This window comes from Oryx dammah, unplaced genomic scaffold, assembly GCF_014754425.2.
Source record: "Oryx dammah isolate SB20612 unplaced genomic scaffold, SCBI_Odam_1.1 HiC_scaffold_21, whole genome shotgun sequence".
NCBI lineage: Eukaryota > Metazoa > Chordata > Mammalia > Artiodactyla > Bovidae > Oryx > Oryx dammah.
The window spans coordinates 45,522,669-45,544,091 of NW_024070205.1; the positions used below are offsets into that span (position 1 = coordinate 45,522,669).

The window sequence follows — 21,423 nt, forward strand, 5'->3', positions numbered from 1 at the left end:
GAATAGGCAAATTTCTCTTGTTCCTGATCATAGAGGAAATGGTTTCACCTCTTCACTATTGAGTATGATGTTAGCTGTGGGTTTGTTATATATGGTCTTTATGATATTAATGTAGGTTCCCTGTATGCCCCCTTTCTAGAGTGTTTTTAATCATAACTGAGTGTCGAATTTTGTCAAAACCTTTTTCTGGATCTATTAAGATGATCATATAGTTTTTATTCTTCAACTTGTTGACATGGTGTATCACACTGATTGATTTGTGGATACCAAACAATCCTTGCATCCCTGGAATGAATCCACTCTGTGATGTATGGTTCTATTAATGTACTGTTGGATTTTGTTTGCTAGTATTTTGTTGAGGATTTTTGCATCTATATTCATCAATGATACTAGCCTCTAATTTTCCTTCCTTGTTGTAACTTGGTCTGGTTTTGGTATCAGGGTGATGTTGGTCTCATAGACTGAGTTTGGGAGTGTTCTATCCTCTGTGATTTTTTTTTTTTAATAGTTTCAAGATAGGTATTAACTCTTCTCTAAATGATAGAATTTGCCTGTGAAGTCATCTGGTCCTGGACTTTTCTTGGGAGTTTTTAAATCACAGTTGCAATTTTAGTACTTCTGATTGGTCTGTTCATATTTTCTGTTTCTTCCTGGATCAGTCTAGGGAGGTTATAGTCTCTTATCATCCTTTACATTTCTGTGTTGTTTCTTGTCTCCTTTTTCATTTCTAATTTTATTGATTTGAGTCTCTTTCTCTTTTGTTTTTTGACTTGTAAGAGAAGTAAGCCTTTACTTTCTCATTTTTTTGATGAGTCTGGCTAAAGCTTTATCAATTTTATTTATCTTTTCAAAGAACCAGCCTTTAGCTTCATTGATCTTTTCTATTGTTTTCTTTATCTCATTTATTTCTGCTCTGATCTTTATGTGTTCCTTCTACTAACTTTGGGTTTGATTGTTCTTCTTTAGTTGCTTTAGGCATAAGGTTAGGTTGTTTAACATTTTTCTTGTTTCCTGAGGTATGCTTTTATTGCTCTAAACGTCCCTCTTAGAATTGCTATTGCTATATCCCATTGGTTTTGGATCATCATGTTTTCATTTATCTCCAAGTACATTTTAGATTCTTCTTTGATTTCTTCAGTGATCCACTGGTTGTTTGGTTGCAAATCAGCTAGCCTCCATGGGTTTTATTGTCGTTTTTTTTTTTCTTATAGTGATCTATCCAGGAGAAAATTCTATGTGCACCTGAATATGTATTCTGCTGCTTTTGGATGGAATGCTCTATAAATATTGATTGAGTCCATCTGGTCTAATGTGTCATTTAAGGTCTATGTTTCCTTATTGGTTTTGTTTCTGGATGATCCATCGATGGATGAAAGTCGGTGTTAAAGTCCTCCACTATTAAGTGTTACTGCTGATTTCTCCTTTTATGGCTGTTAGCCTTGCCTCATATATCAAGGTGCTCCAATATATATGGGAGCACATATATTTACAATTGTTATGTGTTCTTCCTGGATTGATGCCTTGATCACTATGTAGTGTCCCTCTTTGTCTCTTTCAAAATTCTTTATTTAAAAGTCTATTTTACCTAATACAAGTATTATTAATCTAGCTTCTAGAGAGTTTTACTTGTACCTGTTTCCATCCCCTTACTTTCAGTATGTATGTGTCCTTAGATCTAGTGTGGCTCTCTCATAGAATGCATATTTGTGGGTCTTGTTTTCATATCCACCCAGCCAGTCTAAGTCTTTCAATTGGAGCATTTAATCATTTCATGTAAGGTAATTATCAAAATGTATGTTCTTATTGCCATTCTGTTCAGTTTTGAATTTGTTTTCATCTTTTTTTCTTCCCTTCCTCTTTTGTTCTCTTCTCTAGTGATCTGATGGCTATGTTTAGCATTGTTTCGGTATTTACTATTTGTGTGTATATATCTATTGTATATTTTTGATTTACAGTTACCACAAAGTTTTGATATAGCAGTCCATATATAAACAAGATTAAGTTACTGTTCTCTTAAATTTCAAATGCATTTCCAATATTTTGCATTTGCACTTGCCTACTATCATCATTGCTTTTTTAAAATTTTTTTTATTTATTTGGATGTGCAGCATGTAGAAAACTAAGTTCCCTAACCAGGGACTGAATCTGCACCTCCTGCTTTGGAAGTGTGAATCTTAACCACCAGACTGCCAGGGAAGTCCCACAATTGCCAGTTTTGGATATCAGGTTTGTAGTGGATGATTTCCTACCTTTACTGCATGTTTACCTTTACTGGTGAGCTTTTCTATTTGCAATTTTCTTCTTTCTAGTTGTGGTCTTCTTCTCCACTGAGAGAAGTTCCTTTAGCATTTGTTTAAAGCTAGTTTGGTTTGGTGGTGCTGAATTCTCTTAGTTTTTGCTTGTCTATAAACCCTTTCTCTTTTAAATCTGAACAAGAGCCTTGCTATGCAGAAGTATTCCTGGTTGTCAGTTTTTCCCTTTCACCACTTTAAATATATCATGTCACTGTTCTTACAGCTCACTTATCCATTTTTCTGCCTCCTTTATTCTGCTATTGATTCCTTCTGATGTATTTTGCATCACAGTTACTCTATTGTTCAACGTTGTTATTCTTTATATCTTCTAGTTCTTTAGTAAACATTTCTTGCATCTTTTTCATCTGTGCTTCCATTCTTTTTCAAAATATAGAATGGTTTTTTACTATCATCACAATGAATTCTTTTTTGGGTATACTGCCTATCTCCATTTCACTTAAGCTTCTGAAGTCTTATCTTGTTCCTTCATCCAGAACATATTCCTCTGCTATCTCATTTTGCCTTTCTTTGTACTGTCTCCATTCTGCAGGCATGGAGCTCCTCTTGCTTCTGGTGTTTGCCCCTGGTAGCTGAGTCTGGCCTAAGAGGTTTGTGTAGGGTTCCTGGTAGAAGGAACTGGTACTATCCAGCAGAACTTTGTCCCTCTGGTGAGCCAGGTTGTATTGCAAATGAACCCCTCCTATCATCTCCTTGGCATTTTGGTTGGTTCTAGTCTTTTTTGTTAATGGTTTTTCAGTTAGTTGTGGTTTTGATGTTTTCATGAAAAGAGGTAAGCTCAAGTCCTTCTACTGTACCATCTTGTCTCCTCTCTGACAAATTTAGACATTTCTTAACCTAGACTTTTGAAATCAAATGAGTTTAACTTTTTATATGCATGTCTTCCAAAAATATCTAATTGAAAACTTTCTCATTTGTGGGATCATCACTTGACTTTATTATTTTTTTTTGTAAGTCACTGGACTCTGATGATATTAATATAGAATATCTATACCTTACAAAAAACTAGGAAGCTTCTTTATGTTTTCTTTTATTTTAACTAACCTTTTACAGATCAGGCAACAAATCCCAAGAATGGATAACTGCAGAGTTAAGTAGTTTTAAAGCCTTTGCTCTTCTTCCATCCTCTCCTGCAGCCCCACCTCCTGTATTTTTTTAAACACATTTTTACCTTGGAGGCACACAGGAGAGTTAAACTACTATTTATTTAACTATCCTCTTTTAGGAGGATTAAAATATCTACAAAAGTTAGTGGCAAAACTTGACTGAAAAACTGTGTTCATCATATAATCCAGTTATTAATTGATCTGCCCTTTATTTCTCAGGTACAACGAAAGAAAAGTCTGAAAAGAAATTTGGTCCCGCAAGTAAACCTGGCTTCTTCTTTCTTCCCAGCCATCCCCAAGTGAAAAGAGAAAAATCAGAAGTCGCTGCTGTTATCTGAGCTGTACGTCAAAGGGCAAGGACTCAGTTATACTCCAGTCTTTATTTCAGGATGAAAGTGAGGGTCTATCAATCAGATATTGTTACCCATCTCTGTATCCTCATGCCACCCTGTCTGTGGGGAAGATTACTCAGGGTGCTCAGATGACCTCATCTCTGAATATCAAGCAAGTAGCAAGCAGCCAGTTTGCCAACGTTTTTCCTTCATGGAAATCACTTACTGAATAGGCAATATTTCTCATTCACTGTCAGGAAAATGATATATAAAGAAAAAAAGAAAATAAATAGCATAAAGTAGATTTAAAATAATAGTTATCAATGACTAGTTTTCCACCTCTCCCATTGTTCACCCTAATTTATAACCTGAATTATTATCAGAATGCTTACAGCAGGAGGCAAATTACTTATCTCTCATGTGCAATCAAAGAGAATTATTATTTTTAAAAAAGTGTCAATCAGGCCTCTAGCATTTGTCTTATTTATTTAGAGAAATGTCATATGGAAGAAAATGTCCAGAGTTTCTTAAAGTTAGAAGTTATTTGCAGTCAGTCTATATTGACTCCAGATGTTAGAATTTTAATGGTTATCTGATGTTGCCAGGATCCGTCTTTTACTGATGCCTATATTAACTGATACAGAAGTCAATGGCACCCCACTCCAGTACTCTTGCCTGGAAAATCCCATCAACACAGGAGCCTGGTAGGCTGCAGCCCATGGGGTTGCTAAGAGTCAGACACGACTGAGCAACTTCACTTTCACTTTTCACTTTCATGCATTAGAGAAGGAAATGGCAACCCACTTCAGTGTTCTTGCCTGGAGAATCTCAGGGATGGGGGAGCCTGGTGGGCTGCCATCTATGGGGTTGCACAGAGTCGGACACAACTGAAGCGACTTAGCTGCAGCAACATATTAACTGATTCTGGTATTTTGATCAAATGATTAATTACCATTGGGTACTCATGTAAAAAATAAAAGCATCTACATTTGATGAATAATAAATGAGATTTTAAATAAGTCAAATGAAGAAGGTATCAAGAATTAAAGCCTGAAGACTGGCTGAACCAGGTCTCTTTGGGAAAATATTTAGGGTTACAAGTAATAAAAGCATTTTGCTGTCAAGTATTAGTCTATTTTCCACAAAGCACAAGGCCACATGGGAAGAAAAACCTATGGTCTGAGCATTTGATACTGCCTTTACATTCTAGGAAGGGTTTTATGGTTTTATGGTTCTGAAAATCGTAACAACTTTGGAAAACTAAACTAAGAAAAACCTTTTATTATGTATAGGCATGTACTAACCATAGTAAGCCTAATTAACATCCATCCCCATAGATAGTTACAATTTTTTTGTGTGTTAAAAAAGTCTAAGAGGACTTTCACGCTTCCACGCTTCCCTGGTAGTGGGCAAACTGGCTTCCCTGGTAGCTCAGATGGTAAAGTATCTTCCTACAATGTGGGTTCAACCTAGGGATTGAACCCAGGTTGGGAAGATCCCCTGGAGAAGGAAATGGCAACCCACTCCAGTATTTTTGCCTGGAAAATCCCATGGACTGGGGATCCTGATAGGCTAGAGTCCATGGGGTCACAAAAAGTCTGATGAGACTGAGCGACTTCACTTCACTTCATTTCAAGAGGACTTTCATGATCTACTCTCTGTGACCACACGGGGGAGCAGCTACAGTGCAGGTGCCTGCGGGTTGCTGAGGAATTTTTTTTAAATGATCTACTCTCAGGAACTTTTAGATATGCAACACAGGATCATTAACCACAATTACAGTGCTATACGTTACATCCTCGTGACATTTATTTTATAACTGGATGCCTACTTTTTAACTTCCTTCACCCATTTTGCCCCCAGAAGACCCCTTTTTAAAAAAATTCTAAAAGTAAAGATGAAAATTCAAAGGACCTCACGAAAGTGATTTCATTCCTGTCTTTAATCTCAGTTGTAAAAGAAAGTCATTTCATCCCCACAGATTTCCTAGAATAAAACAATATTGAATACCCTGCCATGCACTAAATCCCTTTAATGTGGATCCAGGGCTCTAAATTAGCATCCCTCTTCCTTTTTTGACTGAAGGATTCTCTCCAGCCTCTTTACACAGAAACATACAATTTCTTGACCCTCTTATGACTAAAAGAATATTTTGGAATTTTTGCACATTATGTAATAAATGATTATATTTTAGCACACTGTTAAGAATGGCAGTATAATAATAATATTTGATGATATATAAAATATGTAGAAAAATTTTGTCTTTTTAATTTCCTTACTGATTTAAAATGTAGTATTTACATTACAATTCAGACATATGGGGAGAAAAAGGGTTTTAAGTCAAGGAGTTTATCCTGGTATGTAAATAAACACAAATCACAGAAACTAATCACAAAAGTCTTATAAGAAAGGAGGCAAGAGGGTCAAGGGCTACTCTCATGACTCAGATGGTAAGGAATCTGCCTGAAATGCAGGAGCCCTGGGTTCAGTCCCTGGGTTGGGAAGATCCCTGGAGAAGGGAATGGCAACACACTCCAGTGTTCTTGCCCGGATAATCCCATGAACAGAAGAGCCTGGTGGGCTACATGGGGTCACAGAGTTGGACATGACTGAGCAACTTTCACTTTTTACTTTCAAGAGGGTCAACGTTGATAAAAAGAGATTTGACAAGAGAAGCAGACTTTGGTGTAATATGCTTTGAAGATGGAAGGAGGTGCCACAAGTCAAAGAATGTAGGCTGCTGCTGAAACTAGAAAAGGCAACAAAAAAGATTTCCCCTGGAGCTTCTAGAAGGAACATAGCCCTATTAGATTCATTTCGAAATATGGTCTCCAGAACTGTAAGATAATAAACGTGTATTATTTTAAACCATTGAGATTGTCATACTTTTTACAGCAACAGAAAAAAAAACCCAAATAAACAGAGAAGGGGATATAGTTAATTTCAATTTCAATCTCCTAGGCAAAGTCTTTTTCCTATTTGGAACCAGTCTGTTGTTCCATGTCCAGTTCTAACTGTTGCTTCCTGACCTGCATATAGGTTTCTCAAGAGGCAGGTCAGTGGTCTGGTATTCCTATCTCAGAATTTTCCACAGTTTATTGTGATATTGTCACCTTGCTTATTTAACTTATATGCAGAGTTCATCATGAGAAACCCTGGGCTGGAAGAAGCACAAGCTGGAATCAAGATTGCCGGGAGAAATATCAATAACCTCAGATATGCAGATGACACCACACTTATGGCAGAAAGTGAAGAGGAACTAAAAAGCCTCTAGATGAAAGTGAAAGAGGAGAGTGAACAAGTTGGCTTAAAGCTCAACATTCAGAAAACGAAGATCATGGCATCCGGTCCCATCACTTCATGGGAAATAGATGGGGAAACAGTGTCAGACTTTATTTTTGGGGCTCCCAAATCACTGAGGTGGTGACCGCAGCCATGAAATTAAAAGACGCTTACTCCTTGGAAGAAAAGTTATGACCAACCTAGACAGCATATTCAAAAGCAGAGACATTACTTTGCCAACAAAGGTCCGTCTAGTCAAGGCTATGGTTTTTCCACTAGTCATGTATGGATGTGAGAGTTGGACTGTGAAGAAGGCTGAGTGCTGAAGAATTGATGCGTTTGAACTGTGGTGTTGGAGAAGACTCTTGAGAGTCCCATGGACTGCAAGGAGATCCAACCAGTCCATTCTAAAGGAGATCAATCCTGGGTGTTCTTTGGAAGGAATGATGCTAAAGCTGAAACTCCAGTATTTTGGCCACCTCATGCAAAGAGTTGATTCATTGGAAAAGACTCTGATGCTGGGAGGGATTGGGGGCAGGAGGAGAAGGGGATGACAGAGGATGAGATGGCTGGATGGCATCACCAACTCGATGGACGTGAGTTTGAGTGAACTCTGGGAGATGGTGATGGACAGGGAGGCCTGGTGTGCTGCAATTCATGGGGTTGCAGAGTCAGACACGACTGCAACTGAACTGAACTGAGGCAAGGTCTAGACATCATTTTTGTTGTTGTTAATCTCTCTATGTGATCACTCCTAATTTGCAGTCAGAGTTTAAAAGTAGTAAACTAGGAGGGTGAAGGAGATGGTAAAATATTCTGACACCAAAGGAATGGCCTGTCATCACTAAGTAGCTCTACTAATACAGAAAATTCAAGATTACAGAATAAGGGATATAATACTTTGATACAGGACCAAACAACAAAAAAAATTAACCAGAACTGTTTCAGACTATGCACACTTCAGCAGAGTGTCCAAAGAATCTGTTGAAGCCAAGCTTGGACATAGGCCATTTTTCATTAGTATTCACTTATATATGTTGTGTTTTGTTTGCTTTGTTATTTTCTAAGTTTGTTTTTAGTGAAATTAAATTATAAACTTTTTAAATGCAGGTAAATCTTATACTTTTTATAATCTAATTTAAACGAATTCTTGGATTCATTTATTGTGGAAGATAGAATCAGTTCAGTTCAGTCGCTCAGTTGTGTCCGACTCTTTGCGACCCCATGAATCCAAGCACGCCAGGCCTCCCTGTCCATCACCAACTCCTGGAGTTCACCCAGACTCATGTCCATCGAGTCCGTGATGCCATCCAGCCATCTCATCCTCAGTCGTCCCCTTCTCCTCCTGCCCCCAATCCCTCCCAGCATCAGAGTCTTTTCCAATGAGTCAACTCTTCGCAGGAGGTGGCCAAAGTACTGGAGTTTCAGCTTTAGCATCATTCCTTCCAAAGAAATCCCAGGGCTGATCTCCTTCAGAATGGACTGGTTGGATCTCCTTGCAGTCCAAGGGACTCTCAAGAGTCTTCTCCAACACCACAGTTCAAAAGCATCAATTCTTCAGCACTCAGCCTTCTTCACAGTCCAACTCTCACATCCATACATGACCACTGGAAAAACCATAGCCTTGACTAGACGGACCTTAGTCAGCAAAGTAATGTCTCTGCTTTTGAATATGCTATCTAGGTTGGTCATAACTTTTCTTCCAAGGAGTAAGCGTCTTTTAATTTCATGGCTGCAGTTACCATCTGCAGTGATTTTGGAGCCCCCAAAAATAAAGTCTGACACTGTTTCCACTGTTTCCCCATCTATTTCCCATGAAGTGATGGGACCAGATGCCATTTTTTTAGCAAATTTTTTTAGAATGTTTCAAATATTGCACTAGGCATACTTGTATTAAAAAAAGTATCTGTTTACCTGAAATTCTAATGTAACTGGGCCTATATTATTATCTGGTAAATCTAGGGGACAAAGTCAAATAAAATATTATGAGAAGGGTCAAGGCAGAGGTCATTACAGGATGTTTGGGCACATGTCAGGAAAGACTTCAGAGAGCTGGTAAGACAACTGAATCTTAAGCTGGTAATTGTGTGGTCTGTGCCACTCATTTCAGAATTATTAACACATCATCATGATTTGTGATTTCACTTTTTGATGAATATATGTTTTGTGTACAGAAACTTGCTTAAAGACAGTACCCAGTTCTTTGTGTTCCCCATATCACCTAGTACGGACATGCACACCTAAGGCATGCATTGTTGTTATGGAAATACCCAAACTTTCTGACCAACCCAATAGTAAGTAACTGCATGAATTGATTCAAATGGTTTTACCTTCCCAAAGTGTAAAAATATTCTGTTTAGAAAATCATTGTTAACTGATATTTTCTTCTTTAGTTTTTAAACACTATAGCCAAGGGTCCTGTCGAGAACCTTTGGAGTCAAATTAGTAATAAAGATATGGGTTGTTCGTAGGGTAGTAATCTGTCAAGTCTCATGATGCAGTGGGCACATTTTTGATGTTTGGGCTCCTTTCTAAGACCCACCCTCCCCCCCCCCCCCCCCCCCCCCCCCATTTAGATCCCTTTTCCACTTACTACAGTTTGGAACTGTCCCCCATCTTTCACTACAGGCAGCTCCAAGCTGATTCAGAGTGAGGTCTACTGCTGTACAGGTGTTGGAACCACAAAGGAAGATCGTTTTTCTGACCTCCTCTCCTAGCCTCAGCTATTAAGACTAAACCTGGGGGAGGCAGCCACGTTCCCACTTAGCATATTTCCCCCAAGCAGCATCTTTCCAACAATTTATAAGGTAGTATGTTGACATGATAGATGTTAGACTCATCATGAAAAGACTTTAAAAAGAAGTATGAGGAAAAACATGCAGAGTGGGCAGTCAAAATGGGAGCATTTTTAAAAATCACCTTTTCTCCTTTAACTCCTTAAATTGAGTCTGAATTTATCATTCATGCCCATCCCTGGGCCAAGAGTATACTCTGTGGTCTAACCTAAGGTTCTTTCCAATTTCTTTTTCTGCAATATTCCTAAGAAGACAGTAATCAGGTCCAGAGTATCATGAGGACTTGAAGTTTCACCCCATGTGGCTGCCAAAATAAAAAATGTCTTTAAAGTCTATGCACCATAACCCATTTTCATGACTGCTTGGTTAGTTTCTCCAGGCCAAAGATAAAGCAGGACACCAGGTAAGGTAGTTAGAACAGACTTCAGTCAGGAATACACTGCAATAAGGAAAAGTGTTAATCATGAAGTGAACTCACCTTGGATTTATACAGAAGTGACTGGGCAGTTTCAAGAGAAAATAGGGGTGTGTGTGCGTGGTGACTCAGTAGTGTCAGGGAGTGAAAAATAAAACAGAATGGGAAGGAGAACTGGAGAACTGACCTGAGACTGCTAACCAGAATTTATGGGAGTTAACCTCCTCCCTTCTTAGAGACGCTGGGGATAGAGATCTTGTCTTTGGATGTTGACGGGAACAAATGCTGAATTCTTTTGGAAGCCTCGAGCTTTTTCAGTTAGGCACTTCAAGTGGGGCTGGGGTGATCCAAGGGATGTGGTGGTAGTTGTTCAGCTGCTAAGTCGGGTTTCACTCTTTTGCGACCCCATAGACTGTAGCCCGCCAGACACCTCTGTCCATGGATTTTCCAGACAATAATACTGGAGAGGGTTGCCGTTTCTTTCTCCAGGGGATCTTCCCGACCTAGGGATGGAACCCGTGTCTCCCGCACTGGCAAGCAGGTTCTTCACCAGAGCCACCAGGGAAGCCCAAAGGATGTGGACTTGATGTTACTATGGTACTGTTTGTTCAAGTCTTTATAGACCAAGGTTGAGTCCTAGTTGAGAAGAGGGCAGAGGAGCGTCCAGTCAGGTTAAGACTCTCTGTCACTTATCAATTAAATTACTTAGTAAGCGCTTCCTCCCCTTCCGGAAGTCTACAGGAAGGGTCCAAGGAATAGATACCTCAAGTTGTACTTTGTGTGTCCCTGGAACCCACCTGCAGCGCCTGTTAAGAGCTAGGGTAAGCCCCACAACACAAGCACTAGGGACAATTCCAGCCAGGACCCTTTTTAAGTTTAGAAACCTCAACATGAACACAGGGCGGCGTTCTCCCAGCTTCAGCGCCTGGACCTGAGGCCGCAATTGTGAGAGATCCACGACTCCATCATGAAAAGGAACTCAACGCGAGTTCCCGGAGCCATGCCTTGTAAGGCAGCTGAGCCAGCTCCGCTCAACCCCTCCATAAGGACGCTTCGGAGTCCAGGGGCTGACTGCGGTGGCGGCAGCAGGTATCCAGGTGGCCAGGACCTGGCGACTCAGGCCGGAAGCGGGAAGCCGTGGGAAGCGGAGCAGACGTCGCAGAGGAGCTGACGTCACTTCTTCTGGGCGGAGTCTCGGGCCATCCCGCGCAAATTGAAAAGTCCGGCCCTCCGTGCTGCGCTGCGTCCCTGCTTCTAGCTTTCAGGGTAGCTGGCTGGCGCGCTGCGGCCCAGGTGAGTGGGGGCCGTGGCCTTGGGCTTCTGAGTCCGCATCCAGCTGCCATCGGACGGACGGACGGGAGAGGAGGGACCTCCCCGGGAAGCAAGCGGAGCCGGCTGTGCACAGCACGCGGTGGATCCAGGCTGGTCCCCACCCCTGCCCTTGGGATCCCGGGTCTTAGGGGGCAGAAGAGGAGGATCTGGCAAGTTACTAGACCCTGCAGCGGCTCTGGGGGACGGTGCGGGGGTGTATGGGCCAGGGGAGCGCGCTCAGCCAGACCAGGGCTGCGGTTTGGCTGACTGAAGGAGGGTCCTTTCGTTTTCCTGCGGAAGCTACCAGGGCAGTTTTACCTGCAACCTCCCACCTTCCAAATGCTTGACAAGTATATTCTTCACGTTGTGCAGGCCAAAGGAACGTGTCTTCTGGAAAGGGCGTGTGGGCCCTCCTTCCAGTTCGTGAGAGGAGGAATGGAGCGATGACGTTGTGCTGTCAGTACTACCGGTGCCGCGGGCGGTCCCCTGAGGATGCTTTGTGCCTAAAATCCCCGATCTCCTCCATTGTTTCATTGTGCTAAAGAGGAAACATTTAGGAGAAACTTGTAAGTTTCACGAAATATATATATATATATTATGTCGGGCTTCCCTGGTAGCTTAGTGGTAAAGAATCCGCCTTGGGGATTCCCAGGTGGCGCTAGTGGTAAAGAACCCGCCTGTGCGGGAGACAAGAGATGAGAGTTCGATCACTGGATGGGGAAGATCCCCTGGAGGAGGAAATGTCAACCCACTCCAGTATTCTTGCCTGGAGATCCCATGGACAGAGGAGCCTGGCTGCCTACGGTCCATGGGGTCGCAAAAGAGTCTGACACGACTTGGCGACTAAACACCAGCATATACTATGTCAATTTTCCTCAAAAAAAAGAAAACTCTTTTTAGGAACCTCTGAGAGGTAGTAGACTAATTGTTTTTCATAAATTGTGGTGTGAGGACCGCCTGCATCCAAATGACCTGCCTTGTTTAAAATTCAGAATTCCCACCTCACTCGAGGACTAGTGAATCATAGTCCCTAGGAGTGGAATTTAGACTGTAGGGAAGAACTGAAATTTGAAAACTGCTGTACTAGACTATCAGAACTTTGATACAGGGTATCAACAGCGTGAGTCTGTCTTTTGATCTTGTAGGAAATGCTAAGCAACTGCTCAGTTTTTGTCATGGGGGTTGGAGAAGGGGACAGTAGTTGCTTGGGAAAGGACTGGCAGCTACAGGTTTCTGTATAGAAAGGAGGCTTTGGGGCTACAACTTGGATGGAAGAGGGTGGAAAGCTAAAACATTTTTCTTGAAACTAATTGGACAGCAGGTGCAGTTTCTCCTTATTTGGGGATAGTTTTCAGAGAGTCTGATGGAGTTGCCCTTGGGCACCACCACTGCTTATTAACAGAATTTTTGTTGCTTGAAATAAAGCATTCTGATGGTGGTAAATTTCAGTCCTAAAAAAGTACAGCTTTAGTTCTAGAATTGTTTGTTTTATTTTTCATTAAAGAGCAGTGATTCTCAAATATCTGAACAATAACAGTTGCTATATCAATTTCCAAGCTCTTTTTCTTTATTTTCCCAAAACTTTGGGGTAAATATATTTTGCTTTAAATTTTGCTGTTTTCCCTTTCTCTTTTTATATCATATAGTTAACTTGGCACTATGGGGATACATGGATTGCTGCAATTTATCAAAGAAGCTTCTGAACCTATCCACATGAGGAAGTATAAAGGGCAGGCGGTAGCTGTGGATACATATTGCTGGCTTCACAAAGGAGCTGTTGCTTGTGCAGAAAAGCTAGCCAAAGGTGAACCTACTGATAAGTAAGTTGGATCTTATATTAATTCTTTGCCAGTTAAGAATGAGACTTACAATGACCTTTTTTCAGAAAGGAGTCATTTTTATTCAGTTCAGGGCTTATTAAGAAGTGAGAATATATGCTTTAGAAAATTGCCAAGGAACATTTCCTTCTTTGATGTAGGTCTAGTTTCCATTCTTTCTAATAAGCCAGAGTATTAGGACACTAATGGACAAAAGCCAAAGACTCTTCTTTTTTCTATTATCTAAGTAAAACTTTTTAACAATATTGTAAAAATCCATGGTGATTTCAAAATTCTACTTTACTGGGTATAGGCAACACATTTGCTAAGCCCTGTTAGCCAAACAAGGCAGTTGTTTCTAAGGGACGTGGTGTTCTTATTCCCTTTTACTTCACTTGGGGCCAAAAATAGTGGCCATCCTTATATCCAGTCATAACTCTGTGCCTTCATTTGAGGCAGGACAAATGCCTTCTTTATTTTTTAAATAGAAACACTAGAAAAACAAACAAGCATACTTTTTAGACAGAGATTTTCCACAGGGATTTGGGCACTATTATGTGTTTTCTTTTTTGCAATGCATAATTTATCTCCTGGAGGAAAGGTTCACAGATCTTAGTCTGATGTACTTAAGCACAAAGGACATTAATGACCCTTTTTGTTTACAGAAAATGGAGGAGGGGGTGGGGAAGGACAGCATTAGAGAAATCATTATTGAAAAGTAGCTGTATGTTTGGGGCTTTCAGGCCTATCAAGTTAATTTGACCAAAAGTGGAGAGTCTGGGTATTTCAGCCACTCTCAACTGTTGTAATCATTTTTGGAAAGTGATTTGTTTTCCACCACTGAGTTTGAATGGGACGACAGGATGAGATTGTTGGATGGCATCACCGACTCAATGGACATGAGTTTGAGTAAGCTCAGGGAGTTGGTGATGGACAGGGAAGCCTGGCGTGCTGCAGTCCATGGAGTTGCAAAGAGTCGGACATGACTGAGTGACTGAACTGAACTGAATTTGAGCAGTAGCAGTAATAGTTCAAAACTGCAAGTTTTTCAGTGCTGCCTTCAGTGTTTCTTTTAATTCTCTTCCCTAGGAGGAGAACTTTATCTCCTATTTATTGGTATTTTTTAAGGATTCTAATATTTTTGAGTAACTGAAAGAGCTATCCAGAGTACAGGGAATATCTTTTATTATCAGAGATGAACTCCACGGGTCCAGCCTCTGGCAACCACAAGTCTGTATTCTATATTGCCTCCTTTGTTGAAGATCAGCTGTCCAGAGGTGTGTGAGTTTATTCTTGGGCTGTGTATTTTATTCCATTCATCCGTGTGCCTGTTTTTGTGGTGATACCATGTTGTTTTGATTACTATAGCTTTGCAGTATTGTGTGAAGTCCAGGAAGTTAAGCAGGAGCCTCCTGCTTTGTTTTTTTTTTTTCTCAAGATTACTTTGGCAATTCTAGGTCTTTTATGGTTCCATTTAAGTTTTAGGATTATTTACTCTAGTTTTGGGGAAAATGTCATTGGTATTTTCATAGATATTGCATTAAATCCGTAGGTTGCTTTGGGTCATATGCCATTTTAACAATATTAATTCTTCCAATCAAAGAGCACGGGATATCTTTCCATTCTTTGAATCATCTTCAATTTCCTTTTAATGTTGTATACTTCTCAGCATATGTCTTTCACCTCTTTGGTGAGATTTATTCCTAAGTGTTTCAAAAAGGACTGTTTGTTTACATTCCCTTTCTGCCATTTCATTGTTAATATAAAAGAATGCAACCGATTTTGTATGTTAATCTTGTATCCTGCTACCTTGCTAAGTTCCTTTATCAGTTCCAGTGGTTTATGTGTAGAGACTTCAGGGTTTTCTATACATAGTATCATGTCTTCACTACCAATTTAAATACATTTTATTTCTTTTTCTTATCTGATTGCTGTGAATAAGACCTCCAGTATTATGTTGAAGAGAAATGGTGAGAGAAGATATCCTTGTTTTGTTCCAGATTTTAGTGGGAAGGCTTTGAGCTTTCACTGTTGAGTATTATATTGGCTGGTGGGTTTGTCATAAATAACTTTGTTTTATGTTGAGATATGTTCCCTCTTTACGCACTTTCATAAGGGTTTTTATCATGAATGGATGTTGAATTTTGTCAAATATTTTTTCTGTGTCTATTGAGATGATCATGTGGTTTTTGTCTTTTCTTTTGTTGATATGATGTATCACCTTGTTTGATTTACATGTGTTGAACCATCCTTGTGACCCTGGAATGAACCTACTACACATAGTAATTTTAATTGTCTTGCCAGAATAAAAATCTAAATGTGATACATGATTCTTGTTTGCATCCTGCACTGGGGGAAAAGCTGTAGCGGTGCTGTGCTACAGTCACCTTATATGAGCTTGCTGTACACCATCTTCTCCCAGTTCAGCATTTAATGAGCCTACATTAGTAGTTTATCCACCGTTGTAGAACATTCGTGTCAAGGAAATTGACAAATGCTACAAACCAGCCACCCCTTTCCCCAGAACTGGTTGTTGCACGTTTATTAGGTCACCACTGGCTATAACCTTACTGAGACAATAGGATAAATTTTAACATAGACTGTATAACTGTATATGAGATAATATTATATTACTATTAGGTTCCTTGGGTATAATAATGGTGTTGTTGGGGAAATCAGGTGTTCTACTATTCCTTTAACTTTTCAATAGATTTGAAATTTCTCAAAGCAAAAGAAAACAGGGGTAGGGGTGGGGAGGTAAAAAGATTAGATTTAGAATAATACAATGTCAGAACTGCAGGAACGAAAAAGTCTTTAATCTACACCTGAAGAAAACAAATAGCCCATAGCCCATTAGGATCCAAGGCAGGATTTGAATCCAAGTCTAGAGTTTATATTTCTTAATTATTTTTCTTCATTTTCATAGGTACGTAGGATTTTGTATGAAATTTGTAAATATGTTACTGTCTCATGGGATCAAGCCTATCCTGGTATTTGATGGATGTACTTTACCTTCTAAAAAGGAAGTGGAAAAATCTAGAAGAGAGTAAGTGATACCTTAACGTAATTATTTAAGGTCTGACATTGTGGTCTTTATGATACAAGTTTCTCTTTTGTTTTAGTTTGTCGAGGCTTGTTTTAAACTCATACCTAAATTGATTTCCTTAAATGTTCCATGTATGCTGGAAAGGAATGTGTATTCCTCAGTTATTGAGTGGATAGTTTTATGTCTGTCCAGTAAATCAAGCTTATTGGTTGTAGTGTTCAAATCTTACATATCCTTATTGATTTTTTGAATGTTTTTTTAAATGTGTCTACTTAATCCTACTTAATGAGCTTCCCTGGTAGCTCAGCTGGTAAACAATCTACCTGCAATGCAGGAGACCCCAGTACGATTCCTGGCTCAGGAAGATCCCCTGGAAAAGGGATAGGCTACCCACTCCAGTATTCTTGGGCTTCCCTGGTGACTCAGACAGTAAAGAATCCGCCTGCAATGCAGAAGACCTGGAGCTGATCCCTGGGTTGGGAAGATCCCCTGGAGAAGGGAACAGCTACCCACTCCAGTATTCTGGCCTGGAGAATTCTATAAACAGAGGAGCCTGACTGTCTATAGTCCATGGAGTCACAAAGACTCAGACACAACTAAGCAACTTTCACTTTACTGAATCCATCAATTACTAAGAAAAGTATGTTAAAATTTCACTATAATAGTGGAATTGTCAGTTCCCTTGTAGTTCTGTCCATTTTTTTTCCTGCTTTGTTTTGAAGCTATTTTATCGGTAGCATTCAGGTTTAGAATTTGTTGTGTTTTTGGCATATTAGAACAATATGCACTGACTTTTTAAATTTCTGTGCTTTTTTGTTCTAAAGTCTGTTATGTCTGATGTTAATACAGCCATAACAATTTTCTTTTGTATGTTTCTAATTTCTTTTTCTGTTGACTTTTACTATGTATGTCATTGGTTTTAAGTTTGTCTTTTATAAAGAACACATCACTGTTATTTTTTTAATCGATTCCATCAGTCTGTCATTTTTAAAACTGTAGTTTTATTCTTTTTACCTTGATCTTGATTACTACTATATACCTCCCACCTTGTTTGATTTCTGGGTTGATTGTTTTTCCCACTCTTATTGTTGTCCCTTATTTCTAGTTGAAAAGTGATGTACTCTTTATTCTTTTAGTACTTTTAACTGAACTTATATATTTCATATTTAACTCAACAGAATCTAGTGTTTTCCCACTCTATTGTTGTCCCTTATTTCTAGTTGAAAAGTCATGTACTCTTTATTCTTTTACTACTTTTAATTGAAATTGTATCTTTCATATTTAACTCAACAGAATCTAGTGTTTTTACAGTAGAATTTAAAAAGGATTTCTGTATTTTCTTTTAAGAATTTCTGCATTTTAGTGAAGCGTCTGTTCTACTACTTTCATCTATTCTTGTTTTTATCCTCTGTTGGTTTTTAGGAGTCATTATGCTCTACAGGAGATACCACTGGGCTTAGTTGTTAAAGCTAGTGTGAGTCAGCCCCAAATAGAAGTAAACCTCACTAAGTGGGGTTGATAAAGTTGTACCCTTTATAATGGAAAGTGAGTTTTAATGGTATAAAAGCCTTGACTTACGTTTTCTCACCGTCTTCGTTACTTCACTTTCTTTTGTCATGTAGCAGTGCTGTGAGAAAGTCTGATGATTAGCTTGTGCCTGTGGGCACTGTAAATCCGTGTTCTTTTTGTCTAGAAGCCCAAAAGATCTGGGTTAGCATAGTCAAGGAGAAGGCAATGGCACCCTACTCCAGTACCCTTGCCTGGAAAATCCCATGGACGGAGGAGCCTGGTGGGCTGCAGTCCCTGGGGTCGCTAAGAGTCGAACACGACTGAGCGACTTCACTTCACTTTTCACTTTCATGCTTTGGAGAAGGACATGGCAACCCACTCCAGTATTCTTGCCTGGAGAATCCCAGAGATGGGGGAGCCTGGTGGGCGGCCGTCTATGGCGTCACACAGAGTCGGACACGACTGAAGCGACTTAGCAGCATAGTCAAGGGACAGGTGTGCACTTTCATCAGTCAAGCATTTTTTATTCCAGAAAAAATTCTTGAATACAATTCAAGGGTATACTATTGTAATATTTTGAGTCCTCTTCTCACTTTTTTTTTTTTTTTCAATCTTGCAGAAGACGACAAGCCAATCTCCTTAAGGGAAAGCAGCTTCTTCGTGAAGGGAAGGTCTCAGAAGCCAAAGAATGTTTCACACGTTCTATCAATATCACACATGCTATGGCCCACAACGTAATTAAAGTGAGCTAAATAAGAAGCTAAAGTAACAGATTACACGGTTCATTTAGGTTACTGGGAGAGCAAGGAGGTGAAGGGAGGAGGATTATTCTGGGTCTAACCTTAGGAAAGCTGGTTGTCAGAGGAAGAAGAGAAGCATATCTAGGTAGACAAGAGGAGTCCAGTAATTTCCAAAGAAGAAATCCTGAGGAACAAACAGCTAAGCTCTCACTTTCTAGATGAGTCACTTGCATAGATAAATGTTGTCTGCAGAGACAGAAGGAATAAATTCCTAGAGGTTCAATCCCACCCCACTCTCGTAATCTTCAACACTTACTCTTGAGTGTCTGTCAGAGATTGGTTGAAGTCATTGGCCAGCTCGGGAGATTTGCAGCAGATCAGTTCCACTTGACCTGCTTCTTAGAAGCTTCTTTCCTTATTACCTATTACCATAAGTCAGCACACCCACAGTCACAGCCCACACAGCCCCTTTTCAGGTCTGTGTTCAAACTATTTGATAAACAAATGGGAAGATAGATAGTTATAGAGTCTGTTAGTTTCATCAGTTCACTGTCAGGCTTGTGTTCTGTGGTGAGAGATTGTGGGGAAACAAGCGACTTGTGTTCTTTAGAGCACAATCATTCTTCAGATGGTTGATTTCTATAATTTGAAAAATTGAGTTTGCAGCTTGTATTCCCCCCCCCCCTGCTCAAATGTATAGCAATATTTCTTTATCCCTAATTCATACATTGATTTTTAAAAAAGATTTATTAGTGGCTATATGACTCAATATATAGGATTACATATAGCTCAATATGCCAGCAAATTTGGAAAACTCAGCAGTGGCCACAGGACTGGAAAAGGTCAGTTTTCACTTCCAATCCCAAAGAAAGGCAGTGCCAAAGAATGCTCCAACTACTGCACAATTGCACTCATCTCACACACTAGTAAAGTAATGCTCAAAATTCTCCAAGCCAGACATCAGCAATATGTGAACTGTGAACTTCCAGATGTTTGAGCTGGTTTTAGAAAAGGCAGAGGAACCAGAGATCAAATTGCCATCATCTGCTGGATCATGGAAAAAGCAAGAGAGTTCCAGAAAAACATCTATTTCTGCTTTCTTGACTATGCCAAAGCCTTTGACTGTGTGGATCACAATAAAGTGTAGAAAATTCTGAAAGAGATGGGAATACCAGGCCACCTGACCTGCCTCTTGAGAAACCTATATGCAGGTCAGGAAGCAATAGTTAGAACTGGACATAGAATAACAGACTGGTTCCAAATAGGAAAAGGTGTACGTCAAGGCTGTATATTGTCACCCTGATTATTTAACTTATATGCAGAGTACATCATGAGAAACGCTGAGCTGGAAGAAGCACAAGCTGGAATCAAGATTGCTGGGAGAAATATCAATAACCTCAGATACGCAGATGACACCACCCTTATGGCAGAAAGTGAAGAGGAACTAAAAAGCCTCTTGATGAAAGTGAAAGAGGAGAGTGAACAAGTTGGCTTAAAGCTCAACATTCAGAAAACGAAGATCATGGCATCTGGTCCCATCACTTCATGGAAAATAGATGGGGAAACAGTGTCAGACTTTATTTTTTTGGGCTCCCAAATCACTGCAGATGGTGACTGCAGCCATGAAATTAAAAGACGCTTACTCCTTGGAAGAAAAGTTATGACCAACCTAGAAAGCATATTGAAAAGCAGAGACATTACTTTGCCGACTAAGGTCCGTCTAGTCAAGGCTATGATTTTTCCAGTAGTCATGTATGGATGTGAGAGTTGGACTGTGAAGAAAGCTGAGTGCTGAAGAATTGATGCTTTTGAACTGTGGTGTTGGAGAAGACTCTTGAGAGTCCCTTGGACTGCAAGGAGATCCAACCAGTCCATCCTAAATGAGATCAGTCCTGGGTGTTCTTTGGAAGGAATGATGCTAAAGCTGAAACTCCAGTACTTTGGCCACCTCATGCAAAGAGTTGACTCATTGGAAAAAACTGATGCTGGGAGGGATTGGGGACAGGAGGAGAAGGGGACGACAGAGGATGAGATGGCTGGATGGCATCACCAACTCGATGGACATGAGTCTGAGTGAACTCTGGGAGTTGGTGATGGACAGGGAGGTCTGGCGTGCTGTGATTCATGGGGGTGCAAAGAGTCGGACACGACTGAGCAACTGAACTGAACTGATAGTTCAAATTTAGGACTAAAACTAGAAACCTGTACTTCAAAGGAAATGACTTCCAAAAATAATACTAGCATGTATTCAATACATGTTGAGGCTGGTGATAAATGGGTTTGATACAGGAAGTTGTCCAGTGCTTTCCAGATGCTGTTCTTGAGACTGACTCATCCTTTCTCACAGGCTGCTCGGTCTCAGGGAGTGGACTGTCTTGTGGCTCCATATGAAGCCGATGCACAGCTGGCCTATCTGAACAAGGCTGGCATTGTACAAGCTGTAATTACGGAGGACTCTGATCTTCTTGCTTTTGGCTGTAAAAAGGTACCTAACATAAATAAAGGAGCTGAAGTGTTTTTATCTTATATAATAGCTAATTATATAACTAATATCTACTTATGGTGTTAATAATTATTTTATTTAAAATGGGAAGAAAGGTTTTGCTGCTTGACATTTGTATAATCTGAATGATTCTTCAGATTAAGCCCTTAAAGTTAGAGGATTTTGTTGTTTTCTCTAAATTCTATAGTGGAATGTAGCCTTATTTTTTAATAATGATTACTTATATGGTTTATAGTTCTCAATTAGATTAGGTAA

At 39.9% G+C, this 21,423-nt stretch overlaps 2 protein-coding genes across 2 annotated transcripts in view; both read left to right on the forward strand.

Moving 5' to 3' along the window:
- The window catches only part of WDR64 (WD repeat domain 64), a 123,156-nt gene extending 119,435 nt beyond the window's left edge, over window positions 1–3,721 (forward strand). The window contains exon 29 of the mRNA XM_040263575.1: window positions 3,638–3,721. Coding sequence (XP_040119509.1) covers window positions 3,638–3,721 — 84 coding nt within the window. The remainder of the gene's footprint in view (window positions 1–3,637) is intronic.
- A 7,709-nt stretch (window positions 3,722–11,430) lies between these two features.
- The window catches only part of EXO1 (exonuclease 1), a 42,811-nt gene continuing 32,818 nt past the window's right edge, over window positions 11,431–21,423 (forward strand). The window contains exons 1-6 of the mRNA XM_040263576.1: window positions 11,431–11,535; window positions 11,926–12,119; window positions 13,200–13,373; window positions 16,297–16,416; window positions 18,545–18,668; window positions 21,013–21,150. Of these exons, the coding sequence (XP_040119510.1) occupies window positions 13,213–13,373; window positions 16,297–16,416; window positions 18,545–18,668; window positions 21,013–21,150 (543 nt within the window). The 5' untranslated portion in view covers window positions 11,431–11,535; window positions 11,926–12,119; window positions 13,200–13,212. The remainder of the gene's footprint in view (window positions 11,536–11,925; window positions 12,120–13,199; window positions 13,374–16,296; window positions 16,417–18,544; window positions 18,669–21,012; window positions 21,151–21,423) is intronic.